Source organism: Astatotilapia calliptera, chromosome 3 (assembly GCF_900246225.1).
Source record: "Astatotilapia calliptera chromosome 3, fAstCal1.2, whole genome shotgun sequence".
Lineage (NCBI taxonomy): Eukaryota > Metazoa > Chordata > Actinopteri > Cichliformes > Cichlidae > Astatotilapia > Astatotilapia calliptera.
In genome coordinates, this window is record NC_039304.1 from 5,936,482 (window position 1) to 5,949,254 (window position 12,773).

General features: G+C 46.2%; 1 protein-coding gene across 2 annotated transcripts in view; it reads left to right on the top strand.

The window, feature by feature from the left end:
• lrch4 (leucine-rich repeats and calponin homology (CH) domain containing 4) overlaps window positions 1-12,354 on the top strand; it is a 28,330-nt gene extending 15,976 nt beyond the window's left edge. Inside the window, exons 3-18 of one of the 2 annotated variants that reach the window (XM_026160631.1) lie at window positions 158-287; window positions 482-587; window positions 830-1,076; window positions 1,931-2,027; window positions 2,169-2,262; window positions 2,338-2,429; window positions 2,522-2,574; window positions 5,239-5,394; window positions 5,558-5,626; window positions 5,757-5,820; window positions 5,905-5,968; window positions 6,264-6,365; window positions 6,442-6,539; window positions 6,696-6,833; window positions 7,292-7,369; window positions 11,818-12,354. In XM_026160631.1, the coding sequence (XP_026016416.1) occupies window positions 158-287; window positions 482-587; window positions 830-1,076; window positions 1,931-2,027; window positions 2,169-2,262; window positions 2,338-2,429; window positions 2,522-2,574; window positions 5,239-5,394; window positions 5,558-5,626; window positions 5,757-5,820; window positions 5,905-5,968; window positions 6,264-6,365; window positions 6,442-6,539; window positions 6,696-6,833; window positions 7,292-7,369; window positions 11,818-11,928 (1,699 nt within the window). In that variant the 3' untranslated portion in view covers window positions 11,929-12,354. Of the gene's footprint in view, window positions 1-157; window positions 288-481; window positions 588-829; window positions 1,077-1,930; window positions 2,028-2,168; window positions 2,263-2,337; window positions 2,430-2,521; window positions 2,575-5,238; window positions 5,395-5,557; window positions 5,627-5,756; window positions 5,821-5,904; window positions 5,969-6,263; window positions 6,366-6,441; window positions 6,540-6,695; window positions 6,834-7,291; window positions 7,370-7,559; window positions 11,171-11,817 lie in introns of those variants that run through there. The other variant, XM_026160624.1, reaches the window with a different exon arrangement.
• Window positions 12,355-12,773: the final 419 nt, after the last annotated feature.

The window sequence follows — 12,773 nt, forward strand, 5'->3', positions numbered from 1 at the left end:
GAGACAAGGCGAACCCTCCAGGTTGTTGTTAGTTGGAGCAGGAAAAGTGCAGCTCACAGCAAACACACTGTGTAACGTAGTAAAGCATCTAACTGTGTTTGTGTGCAGTCCCAGGTCACACCTCCTAAACTGCATCACTCTCTCTGTGACTCCACAGTCGTAATCTCCTGTCCAGTTTACAGCCTTCGGTCTTTCAGCTCCCCCTCCTTCGAGTGCTCATCATCAGTAACAACAAGCTGTCTTCACTGCCCGCCTCCATATACTCCCTCACACAACTCAGACAGCTGGTACGACACACTCACACCGTCATTTCTCCTTGAAATGTTCTGTTTGTACTGTGGAGGGTACAGTGGTACCCCTCACAGCATCCCTTTCACCTTCCTGTGATTCATGGTCAGACGTCCAGTCTTACAGTTTAATCACTGTCACATTTCTGTGTTGCAGTTTTCCTCTTGGTTTATTATAGTTTTTTCTCTCTCAGGATGTAAGCTGTAATGAACTTCAGCGTCTGCCAGCAGAGCTCGGGCAGTTGGAGTGTTTGAGAGACTTGAACCTAAGAAGGAACCGGCTCACCACGTTGCCTGAAGGTACAAATAAACTTGGAGCCCTTTGCCACTCATGCTTACTTGAAAATCCACAGTAGGAAAAGAGAGTGCTGAACAGGCCAATCAGAGAGGGAATGTAGATAATATAATATAGAAGTGAATTCTTATTGGATCGACGTCCAGTGGTGAAGGAGTTGAGGTTTCAACTGTATGAAGTCAGTTTAATGTTTACGAAGCTCCAAGCCCGGAGCGACTGACTCTTACCCTCTCTGTTCCCCACACAGAAATATCCGAGCTGCCCCTCGTTAGGCTCGATGTCTCCTGCAACCGAGTTTCCCATCTGCCTTTGTGCTACCGTCACCTCAGGCATCTGCAAAGCATCTCACTGGATAGCAATCCACTGCAGATGCCACCAGCGCAGATCTGCTCCAAGGGCAAATACCACATCTTCAAGTACCTCAACATGGAGGCCTGTAAGAGGAGCCAAGAAGAGCTGGAGAAACACCTGAGACCCACTGGATTTAACAGCTGGTAAGGACAAAGGTCTAAGAGATAGTCAAGACTTCCTTAACTGGTTGGGTTAAGTCAGTGAAGACGCTGTGTGCAATTTCCTGCTGTAACAGTCAGATCCTAAGAACACGTGTGACGATACATATTTCTATGTGGAGGTGCTACGCCAGCGTGTTTGGATTGTCTGGATATTATAATCCTGTAAATTTACCTCTGTGAGTAACAAATACTTTGGAAGTTGATTTCCTAAGCGAGACAACAAAATAAAATGATACGACCAAGACACAAACTGTGGGATTTGGTAAATATAATAATAAATGCAGATTCACTGTGTAACTTTATTAGCAGCGTCCTCCTGAAATGCGCCAACAACATTTAGCGTAACTTCCTCCTCTGTGCCTCTTAACGCTTTAAACCCCAACCCCAATGTTCTCTGGTCGCTATGGTAACGCATAAATATTTCTTTCAAAATAAGACGCACAACTGCAACACGAGAAAAGACCCAGGGAAGCCGAGTTAACGATAAAAACCCTGAAAACTGTCAATTTCACATCCAAACCTCAACTCTCGCGGCCCCGTACCGGTCCGTGGCCCGGGGGTTGGGCACCGCTCAGTATCCATCTACACTCAAATGAAAATAGTACCATTGTAAATCAATGCATTCCATTTAGCCGCCCAGTAACATTGTAGTACTTGAACCAAGGACAGAGATAAGAGGAGTAACTCTGCTGTGGGAAATCCACTCTAACACTGCACCAGAGCCTAAAAACATGAGTCACTGCCCTTTAGAGCGGCGCTCTTTCACAGTTTGCCCCGACTAACACAATGTTTGCTCTTCTTCATTTTAATGGGTGCTTATGGTGTTTTCCCTGCAGTCTGTCAGACCAGGAACTGTTTCCAGGTCAGTTAGGAGGGCTGGACTCTGGCTTCAACAGCGTTGACAGCGGCAGCAAACGATGGTCTGGGAACGAGGTAACGTTACAGGATACACACTGTCACATGTGACTGCATTATATATTCTTCTATTAATATCTATAATAGTGGATATAAAAATGCATTGTGTAGTATTAGATAAACAGATCAGTGTTTCACTGACATGTGCTGTGTGTTCAGTCTGCTGACGACTTCTCAGAGCGCTCCCTCCGCATGGCTGAGGTCAACAGAGACCAAAGTAACCTGGCGGAGGAAGAAGAGGAATCCAACAGAGGTGAGGAAAGAGGCACAGGCCATAAATCATTGTTTGTGCTGTGAGACGTGTTGAACACCATCGTACTCTTCACAGTGAATGGAAATGCGGAGCAGGTTGACTTCATTGACAGCAGTGTGACAGAGGAAGAGGACGACATCAGGACCAATACATCCACGCCTCCTTCGGTACCAGTCATCCTCACGCCGATCTGCAGCTGTCACGCAGTGTCGTGTCCTGTGTTTGTGTTGATTATGTTGACCGCGTATTGGTTTTTCAGGATCAGAAGGACAGATCGTCACTGTTGCAATCCCAGGAGTCAACAACATCCAGGTCAGTGGTGTGAAGCACAGTCAGAGTTTTGCATGGCTGTATCACCTGCAGTAGGTTCAAACCTCAGAGCGCAGGGTCTGCTCTGTAACACCACAAGCAGAAATCTGAATTCAAAATTAAAAGAGGAATATTGATTATCTGCACAAATCTCACCTCCCAAAGTGTAGCTGCAATACTTGCTTTGTGCAGCACAAAAGTTCTCCAGGTTAAATATGTTGCAGGTTCACACAACATGAATCCACTTCATACTGTATTATAACACTAGAACCCAGAGTGATACATGTTATTAGAAGAAACTTTAGGCCTTTAGTGTGATTGAGCAATGCTGATGCATAACTTTATATTCTGCACACAGCACACTAAACAAAACAAGACTTGGCAAATATATTAAGACTGTTTGCATTTAGTTAGCTAAAAGCTAAAGCTTTGGTAGATGTCGGTGGTGGAAAGTGGTATTAAGGTGCAGTGGCTGATGTCTGTGGTGTAGAGAGTGAAGAGGCCCCCTGTGGTTCCCTGTGTTGCTGATCACCTGGTCAGACACGCAGTGTTGAAGACGCACATATTCTAGTCTTCCTGTCAGGTAATCAACAATCCAGGACGAGCGAGGCATCCACCTGCATCGCTGTCAGATCATCACCCAGCAGGTCTGTCTGATGCTGCTGAATGCACCAGGAAACTGAAACAACATGACGCTCACGCTCCTCTCCGGCTGGTCCAGGGCGTAGACTCGATTGAGTAGGTAGATGCTGGTGTCCTCAGCTCTGGTGTCAGTCTAATGTCAGTCCACATCTGGACCCCTTCAGTTCATCTTCAGTGTCGGCTTGTTATCTGGGTAACAATGGAGGGACAACAGAGTCTGTGCAGGAGGTTATGCGCTCAGTGATACGCTGGGTGAGCCCACTGATGTCCTCACCGTGGGTCTCAGTGGGTGCTTGTCACCTCAAAACAGCCCTCTGACCACCTCCTGTGGTCACACTCTGCATCTTCACAGTAGGCACATAGAGCTGAAAGGAGGAGAAACTGTATGCCTCCCTGACATTAGCATGCAGTCGGTCCGTGGCACAGACCACGTCCTGTGTGAAGGGTGGAAGTGTCATGTCCAAGGTGACGTGGTTGAAGTCACCCGAGACAGCAATGGAGACGCCAGGGTGCTGATTCTGTAACCACGCTGTGGCCGAGTGGATAGTGTCACGTGCACTGTGGGTTAGTAGAGGAAGGAACATCCACAGTCACCAAGGTCACGTGGGTAAATTCACTTGCAAATGACACAACTCGAGTCCAGCAGCGCACAGTTCAGGCACGCAGTGGGCTCTGTGATGGAGACGTGAGCAGGGTTACACCAGCTGTTAACAAGAACAGCCTCTCTCCTTTCTGATGATCTGAGGGAATGTTTGACTCGGTGTGACGATTGTCGTGGACCTTTGCTCGCGCTGCCGTTGTGATAAAGCTTTTTGTATTTTATGCTGGTGGGTGAGGAAAACTGGAGCCATAGTGCCATGTGTGACTTTTTAAAATCAAATATTTGACATCGACGGGGTTTTTGCTGTTTCTGATCTTGGACTTTTCCTACAGATTTCACTGGATCAGCATGATGTTTGGGAAGTTCAGTCCAAAGACCTCTGCAAAGCTTTTGAGTTGTGGTTGAAGGGTCTGTCTGTGGTGGTATGTCCAATTCCAGTCAATCACCACAGGACCAGTCCATCCCAAGTTTGAGATGCTTGATGAAAGTCCGGGTCTGGAGGTATCAGACCCTTTCATACCTGTCACTTGTGCTCAGGGTGAACCTGCTCTCATCTGTGGAAAGGACGGAGCACCGCTCCTGGACCTGTCAGGCCCCAGGGCAGGCAGTGAGCACAGGGCCCAAAGTCTGATTGTTGGTCAGAGACGGTCACGCTCGTGGCTTGCTGAAGGTCATTTTCTAGCTCATGGCACAAAGGAGCAGATCCTGGTAATGCTGTTGGGTTAAGCACCTTCTCTGGCAATATCAAGCTAGAGTTAGCTGTGTCCTTCATGCTTCTGAGACTGTGCTGGGAGGCAGCAAACCTTGTGTCAGTGGCACGTATTGATGTGCCGTCCTGGAGGAGTCGGACTACCTGTGCAGCCTCTGTATGATCCAGGTGTCAGCCAGTCAGCAGTAACACTGACCAAACTCAGCGGCTTTCACCTATAAAACCATTTTATTTATTTTGGACTTTGTCTCATTGTTGCTCCTGTTAGTTTAATTAATAGCAGAGCAGCTCCTTAGATGACCAGATCAGTATCTCACATGTTGAACCGACTTGATGCCATTCTCTGATTAAAACGATGTTTGGAACAGCGTATGTGTTTTTCTTTTGTTTAGTTGTGCACGTTTAGCCCTCCGTATTTGCCCGACTTCCTTTGGATAAAGTAAAAGGTTCAAACGTCTGTGAATGTAAATCGTACGTAAACATCAGTAATGGGAAACATTTGGATATGAAAGTTTGTGTTGTTGAAGAGGAATCAGGGTTTAAATGTTGGAAGCTTCCTCTCAGAGAGTCCTAGTTTAGTTTGTATGTCAGCAGCGTCTCTAACAGACAAGCTGCCAGTGATAAGTAATAAGAAGTCCTGGAAGTCTGCTCACGAGCTTGGAAACAATCGGATAAAAAACTCTGATTGTATCCATTTTGTGTCTGTCACTCCCAGATCTAGCCTCCACATCGAGCTGGGCTCTTCATCTTCAGCCTCCTCGTCTCCTCTGTCCCCCTCCAGCCCCTCCCTAGAGGAGCGAAGGAGACCTGGTACCTTGTTTATCTGGCAGGAGAGAGAACGGCTTCAGCAGCAGCAAAAGGAGAAAGCAAGGTTGATACTGACGGAGATATTCTGCTTTTAGCGTCTGCACATTTCTTTTATTTTGAAGATGACTCGGCGTTTCTGCTTACCTTACGTGTCCCTCGAGTCAACGCTGTAACTGTGCTCTCATCTAATTATACGCTGTTGCCTGTCTTAACCTGTTATTTTGTAGTTCGCTGAAGTTCTCCACCAAAACAGGAAGTCATGTGGCCACTGCACAGCAGATGGGAAGTAGTTCATGGTAAGGATGGCGTGCAGATAAACACACGTGAGGCCTGCCATAGAGACAAACGCCTGTTCAAAAATCTATGTTAAAGTGGTAACAAAGGGCTGAGGTTCTGCTGCTGATAGTGGCGTGTGTCTCTCTCTAGTGGTACATCACCAGAAAGCAGCAAAGCAGAGAATGGCACATCTGGCCTGCGACACAGATGTGCAGTGAGTACTGTCCTTGTCTTCAGTTCACTGAGGTAAACGGGTTTGTGTGTCTGCTGTTTTAAATCACACTTGTTTCTCCCTCAGAGCGCTGACCAAATGAGCACAGGCGCTCCTTCAGTCTCTCTGCAGCGATCGAGCAGCAAGACAGGTAACACAGGAGAGAGAGTGTGTGTGGGTGGAATGTTTCACAATTACACGCTCTTTTAAATCCCACTGTGCAACATGTGCTGTAACACATCAAAGTGTAGTTCCTCAGAAGCGCACATTTCAGTGAAGCAATCAAGTCTTCCACATACGAGTGGTTGCAGTCACGCTTTGATGAAGAGGAGCCGTGTTGTAATTATGAAATATGTTCGATTCAGTTTGTATGTGTGTGTCATTTTGTGTTGTGATGTGAGTGAGAGTGCGTCTTTAACACTTTGCATTGTTGACGTTTGCATCAGATTTCCCGTCCTCCCCCAAGACGTCCCCTCCTCCTGGTCAGGCCCAGAAACCCAGCAGCTTCCTGTTTCGGACGTCCTCTCACAGCAGCGTCAAACCCACAGGTACCCAAAGAACACGCCACAGCGTCACGCCACAATCCACACACCTTTACACCTTTATTTACCTGTCTGCTTTCAGGGGCCATCTTTTCTCTTGGGGAGTCTGGCAGAAGCGAGTCTCGCACGACGCTGCGCTTGCCTAAAGAGGAAAGACCGGACATCACTCAGCTACGCAAGGTCAGCCCCACAGACCAACACTTCCTCGTGATCTAAACGGGAAACTGGACGCTTGGTGTCACAGTCAGGCTCCTCATAGGACGAACTAATTGTGTTAGTGTCATGGCACCTGAGTGGGGTCTACTTTAAACCATGACGCTCTGTGTCCTTAATCAGACTCTAGAGTCCCGGCTGAAGATCACTCTACCAGAGGATATGGGTGAAGCTCTGGCCAATGGCACCATCCTCTGCCAGCTGGTGAATCACATCCGCCCACGCTCTGTGTCCATCATCCACATTCCTTCCCCAGCGGTGGTGAGTCTGGAAGCCTTGAAACGAAATATGACGCTGCTGTTAGCAGTAGAGTCTGTATGACTCACCTGGTCATTGTCCACTCACCTGTCGGTCGCGTCACCTTTCTTTGTAAAACAAGCAGTTTGTGAGAGCTGCAGCGCGTCTGTGCAGATAAAGTCGGCTCGCTATGATCAGAAACACGAAGTGCTCATACAGGCAGAACGATTCATGTCACAACTAACACTGCTGTTACATATTTGTAGCTTCTTCCTACTTCCTTCTCAGATTTCACATTAAAAGCTTCCAGAAGATGTTGAATGTGAAACAGCAAAGAGAGTGTAAAAGTACAGCTGCAGCTTCCTGCTGTGATGGAGAATAACTCGCCTGTGTGTGTGTGTGTGTGTGTGTGTGTGTGTGTGTGTGTGTGTGTGTGTGTGTGTGTGTGTGTGTGTGTGTGTGTGTGTGTGTGTGGTTCGCAGCCCAAACTGAGCCTGGCAAAGTGTCGACTCAACGTGGAAAACTTTGTCGCCGCCTGTCGCCGGCTGGGAGTCCCCGAGGTAACGTGTGCATGTCCCGACGCTGTCCTGGTGTAGTCTGCTGTGATGACAGTGCTTTGAATCAAGTCTAAATCTGCTTTTTGCTGTTCTGCCCTTTGTCCTGTCGTCTCTGATGTCCTAGCTTTAACAATATAACTACTCATATTGTCTTTCTGTGCGTTTGCGTGCGTGTGTGTCCTCTCCTGTCCAGACTGAAGTGTGTGTGTGCTCTGATGTGCTTCTGTGTAAGCTGCCCAATGTGCTGCGCTGTGTGACAGCCCTGCTGGCCGTGGAGGGGGAGGAGAAGGACCGGCCCCGCCTCCACTCCTCGCCTGAGGCTTCGTCGTCCTCCACCTCGCTGCTGTCCGCAGACTTCTTGCTCTTCTACTGTGCAGTCATGGCGCTGCTCTACGTCCTCTACTGCTACCTGCTCCCTTAAAGCAACGACATGTGACACGGAGTACGTTCGCCATAGCAACAGGCTGTTAGCATAGAAAGCAAACGGTGCTCGTGTTGTAAGACCTGTAAGTGTGCTGCTTTGTACTGGTGACTGAACAGAAGCGCTCCGTGATGATTGTCTGTGTCACAGCTGCCTGCACCATCACCAACCATCTCCTGGAAGTTCGTTTAAACCTGGGTCGCTCCATTAGTGACAAGTGAAAGGTAACTGCTATCTGTCCTGATGACACTGGTTATACTGGTGGAAGTCTGAGGGAAACAGAGCCCAGCTGTTCTGTGTATTTGAAATCTCAGGTTAACCAAGTGTCTCATTAGACATGCAGGAGGATGTTCCAGCTCACAGAGAGAAGCTGTGACCAAGTCTCACTGTGTGTGTTTGTGTTGTTGGGCTCGATGCTTTGCATGATTCACAGTTCCTGATGTTTCCTACGCTGGCCCTTGCTGCAGCCCTCTCCCCTCCAGATAATCCTCGCTCTTAGCCAGTCTGTCTGATTAGCTGTACCTGACAGGTGGGCGGGGCCTCTATGCCTGACACACCCATCTAAGGGATCTCTGCTTTTGCTGACCTCGTGAGGAGCTCATAGAGAGCATCTGCACCTCATTATTTAATACAAGAATACACAAAATAAAGGATAATGTTTCCGTCTTAAGCGCTCATGTTGTGATGTTTCCTGATGTGAGCGAGTGAAACATGCCTGCGCTTCAGCAGGGGGCGCCGTTACTGCCTCAGACCTGAGGTTCAAACCCCTCCAGGACGCTCTCTGTGTCAGCTCCATTACTGTCAATGGTCTGTTTGACCAATCACGGTTAACCCGGACTCTAACCTGTCTGTATAAATGTAAACAGGTCATTAAATTATTGCTTTATTTATTTTGTTCTATGTTTGGTTGTCTCGGTGAAACAAGTCCAACATCTTAGTAGTTTTAAAACTTTGTGAGATTAGTGTGCGCACTTTAAGTCACTCTAGCAGGTCAATTAGATGTATCCAGGTAAAATAACCCTGTGACAAAGTTTCCTTTGGAGATTCACAGATGTGATTGGCTCAGCGTGGAAACTTTGCTGTTTCTACTCAGGGCCAGTGTGTGCAACCAACATGACACACTCGTTACTGCAGCTGTTTAACCCGCAGGACGAGACATTTGGGAGATTCAGGCTACATTCAGTGTTTGAGCAAATATTCAAACATCTGAAACTCTGAGTGTAAGCGATAGTGTTTCACTGGGAGAAATAGGAAATGAAAACAGTTTCCTTTTAGCTTCATACACGTCGTCACTTCAACTTCCTTAAAAAAGTTGCTGTGCTTCCTTTCATGTGATGAGCCCTGATTAAAAGTCCCTCTGTGTAACTCTGGGCTTTCTTTATGTGCTGACTTTATTATTTCTATAACTTTCTGTTTGGCTTTACAGCAGTGTCCTTGCTAAGTGAGTGAGTGTGCACATCACCACAGCCTGGTGTTGATCTCACCTCAGACCTTCTCGTCTTCCACTTTAAGGAACTCTGAGGAGCCGGTTTAGCCCGTCAGCGTGGTGTAAACTTCCTGTGATGTCACTCTGCTGAGACACAGTTTGTTGTTTATTCATGATGAGTTTGGCACTGCTGTTAGACGTAACAGCAACTGAATCAGCCCGCTGACTAAAATGGGACATTATTCATGTAAAAACCATTGATTTAAAGACGATGGCTCTTTTTACAAACGATTCATTTCCATCACTGTTGTTGTTGTGGGACTAAAACTAGACGCTGCAGTCTGGCTTTTGGCTTCAGGGCCACTTTACCTAAAGGCTGCTTCAGTCTATCAGCTGTATGTTGTGGGCCAGCTGATTGGATCAGTTTATATAAATGGCACCAAATATGAAGCGACAGTAGCTGCCTCGAGCCTTTAATCTGACGAGATGAGAGAGCAGCACGGCTCAGAGCGGCGAGCAGCGCCTTCCTGTTACACGTGTCTATTGTTTCATATGAACTTTGGTTATCCCAGACTTACATGGGTCCACCTGTAATTCTCTATGTAAATAGATTATGGGCTCATTTACATGTAACACACTGCATTCATCATTATTATTTAATGTGAAGCACTCGGTACCTGAATCAGAAGCTATTGTAAATTTAGTTGTGTAACAAACGTCTAAACAAACAGTAAGTGTGCACATTTGTGTGTGAGCACTTACTTCTGTGCTGTAACTGTGCTGCTTGGCAGGAGCCGCTGTTTCCCCTTAAATGTGCCACATTTGTGAGGAAATAACAGGACAAACTTGCCAGACCTTCTCTGCTGATGCCAAACAGCTTATTCTGCTTGTTGGATTGAAACACGACTCATCGGCCTGTGGAAGAACCGTACGCAGGTACAGCAGCCTGGGTTCATGCAGCTCACACACTGCGGTTGGACGGCCTCTGACCAGCATGCGTCACAAGTCAACTGGTGTGATTGTGTTGGTTAGTCTGGGACAAACAGGCTGATCCTAGGAGTGTTTGATGGGACTGAGGTCAGCACTGTGGCTAGGCTATTCCAACCTCACCGTCCCCAAACTCTGAACAGAGCACCTTTGGCGCATCTCCCACCAAAGGTGCTTTCTTACCTTATCATGTAAGAGTCCCGTTATGTCACCTCCACACTTTGACCTGTTCAGGCTCCAGCCAGCACCTGACTGTCAGCACCACATGGTCAGTGTAAGAGTGTCAGAATAGGCTGCTTGGTGCTGACAGAGAAGCTGTGGCAGGTTTTCATGGTGAAGGACGCGCTGTGTGAGAACAGACGCCTCGTTGCAACAAACAGCGTTTCCTTACTTTCTGTTTAAAGCTTATTTAACAATTCTCACTTTCTGGAGTTCCTGTTTCAACAGGTTCTTCTGAAGGAAATTTTATTGTATTTATTGTTTTATGGTGTTTAAATTTCTATTTTTGTAGTGGTTACAGACCAATGACCGAGCAAAATCAAGGACACAAGTGTTTATTTCAGTTTAGACATGATATATGAAGTAGGTGCAAGTGATAGTTGTAGAAGCTGAGCTCCGTTCACGATGGCGATGTTGGCTCTGCTCCGCCCCCTCAGTGTGAGTGCAGTGGGATTGATTGGCTCTGGTGTGAGGACGCTGTTTTATACTGATTTAGATTTTTGTCCATTGTAAAACCAAAATAACTGCTTCTTATATCTGACAGTTTTATGAGCACTCTGCTGTTGTTTCAGCTCAGATGTATATTTTTGTAGGTCAAACTGGACGAACACTAACTGATAAAATCCACAATGATGCAGACATATTCTTTAATGTTAGTCCAAATGCATTTGTATTGTATATTTCTACACCTTTTACTAACGAGGATGATTTTTGACTCTTTGTCTGTTGTAATTAAATGATTTCAAAAGAACTTTTTGGTGCTTCTCTGCTGTGTTTGCTTTGCTGCTGTTGTCTTCCTGCAGCTTCAGTGTCTCATTTTGTGAAGCTTACATGCGTCCACCTCGCCTCCTGAAACTGTCTCATCTGTCTTCATTGTCGACCCGTCATGTGTGAGTTGTGACAAACCATCAAACTAATATCAAAACTGCTAATGAGTCTGAAACCTCTCGGTTCAGTTTTTTCTGTTAGAAGAACAAAAACCTTTCAGAGTTTCTATAATACAGTGACAGCAGCATCTGTATTTCAAACCCATTTAAACACCTGCATTAGTCCTGAGGCAGCTCGTGCTCACACAGGTAAGTACACACAGTCAAATGCATCATCTTCAGTAAAGAATGAATACGTCAGTAAAAGTCATGCTCTGGTATTCAGGGGAACATTTGCACTGTGATGTAGCTGCATCCTCTCATTAAGTGACAGGACTCCTTGGTTTTGTCTCATTAGCAAAGTTTTTCAAATCTGATCAAACCACACTTAGAAATATGCAGCATTATCAAAGTTATAAAGCTGGACATACCCTGTTACTTTGATATTAATGAGTGACTGCTTACTGGTGAATGTGTAGAAGTGTATGTTTCTTACTTGGATCTACTTCCTGCTCTTTCCGTCCCCTTCCAGGATTCTTTGTGTTCACCTCAACTCATCATGGAGGACGAAGGCCTGAGTCGGTTGGCCCAGACTGTCCAGACGTTGTCCGATCTGGCAGACCAGCGAGCCCCAAAAACATGAAGCCTTTGTGGCTGCTAGCTCAAAGCAGTCTCGGCACCCCAGTGCCACGCCAGCAGTATCTCAGGGCCAGTGTTTTATTTTTATATGCTTCATATTTGATCAACTTTAGAGAGTTTGTATTAAGAACAGCTTTCAAATTTCATAAAAAAGGTAACGGTTCAAATAGATCTGTAAATCACTCAAGCGCTCGTTGTATCCGTACCATTTTAGAGAGTCTGTGACGTTTTTGTGTACCTGTAGTCGTACTGCAGTGAGTTCAAAACAAACACAAGTGGTTAATGAACAATAAAAAATATATCAAAGCTACAATTTGTTGATGTGAGCGATGGAAAACGGTTTCTATGACTTGAAATATGAACTGCGAAGGATGCAAGTCGTCAGTTCAGCAGGAACCAGCAAGCTGCTCTCACTGCCAAGCACGCTGGGAGGGTAAGTTCAGCTGAACATTATCAGTGAGTTGCTGCAGCTCAATATTCAGTCCTGACAGCACAGTAAACAATAACTTAATGTCACTGCTTTCGCCTCAGAGTTCAGTTTGAATGAATGTGGGTCACTCGACGCGTTCCATCTTCTAACCGTAGACATGGACAGAACCTGTTGCGTGTGAATCTGGTTTCCTTTAGTTCCATGATGGTCTGCACGGCCTGGAGCAGACCAACAATGAAAGAATCACCTGAATAATTTCTAATGGTTCTGTTTGCACAGCAGCTCTAGGACCAAAGGCTTGTGCCATCCCTTATTTCTTTATTTTGCCAAAAAAAAAAAGCAAATGAAGTGATTTATTGCAATGTGCAAACATAAATGGGCAGTACATATGGAAAAAAGATTCTAAAGATAAATTATAC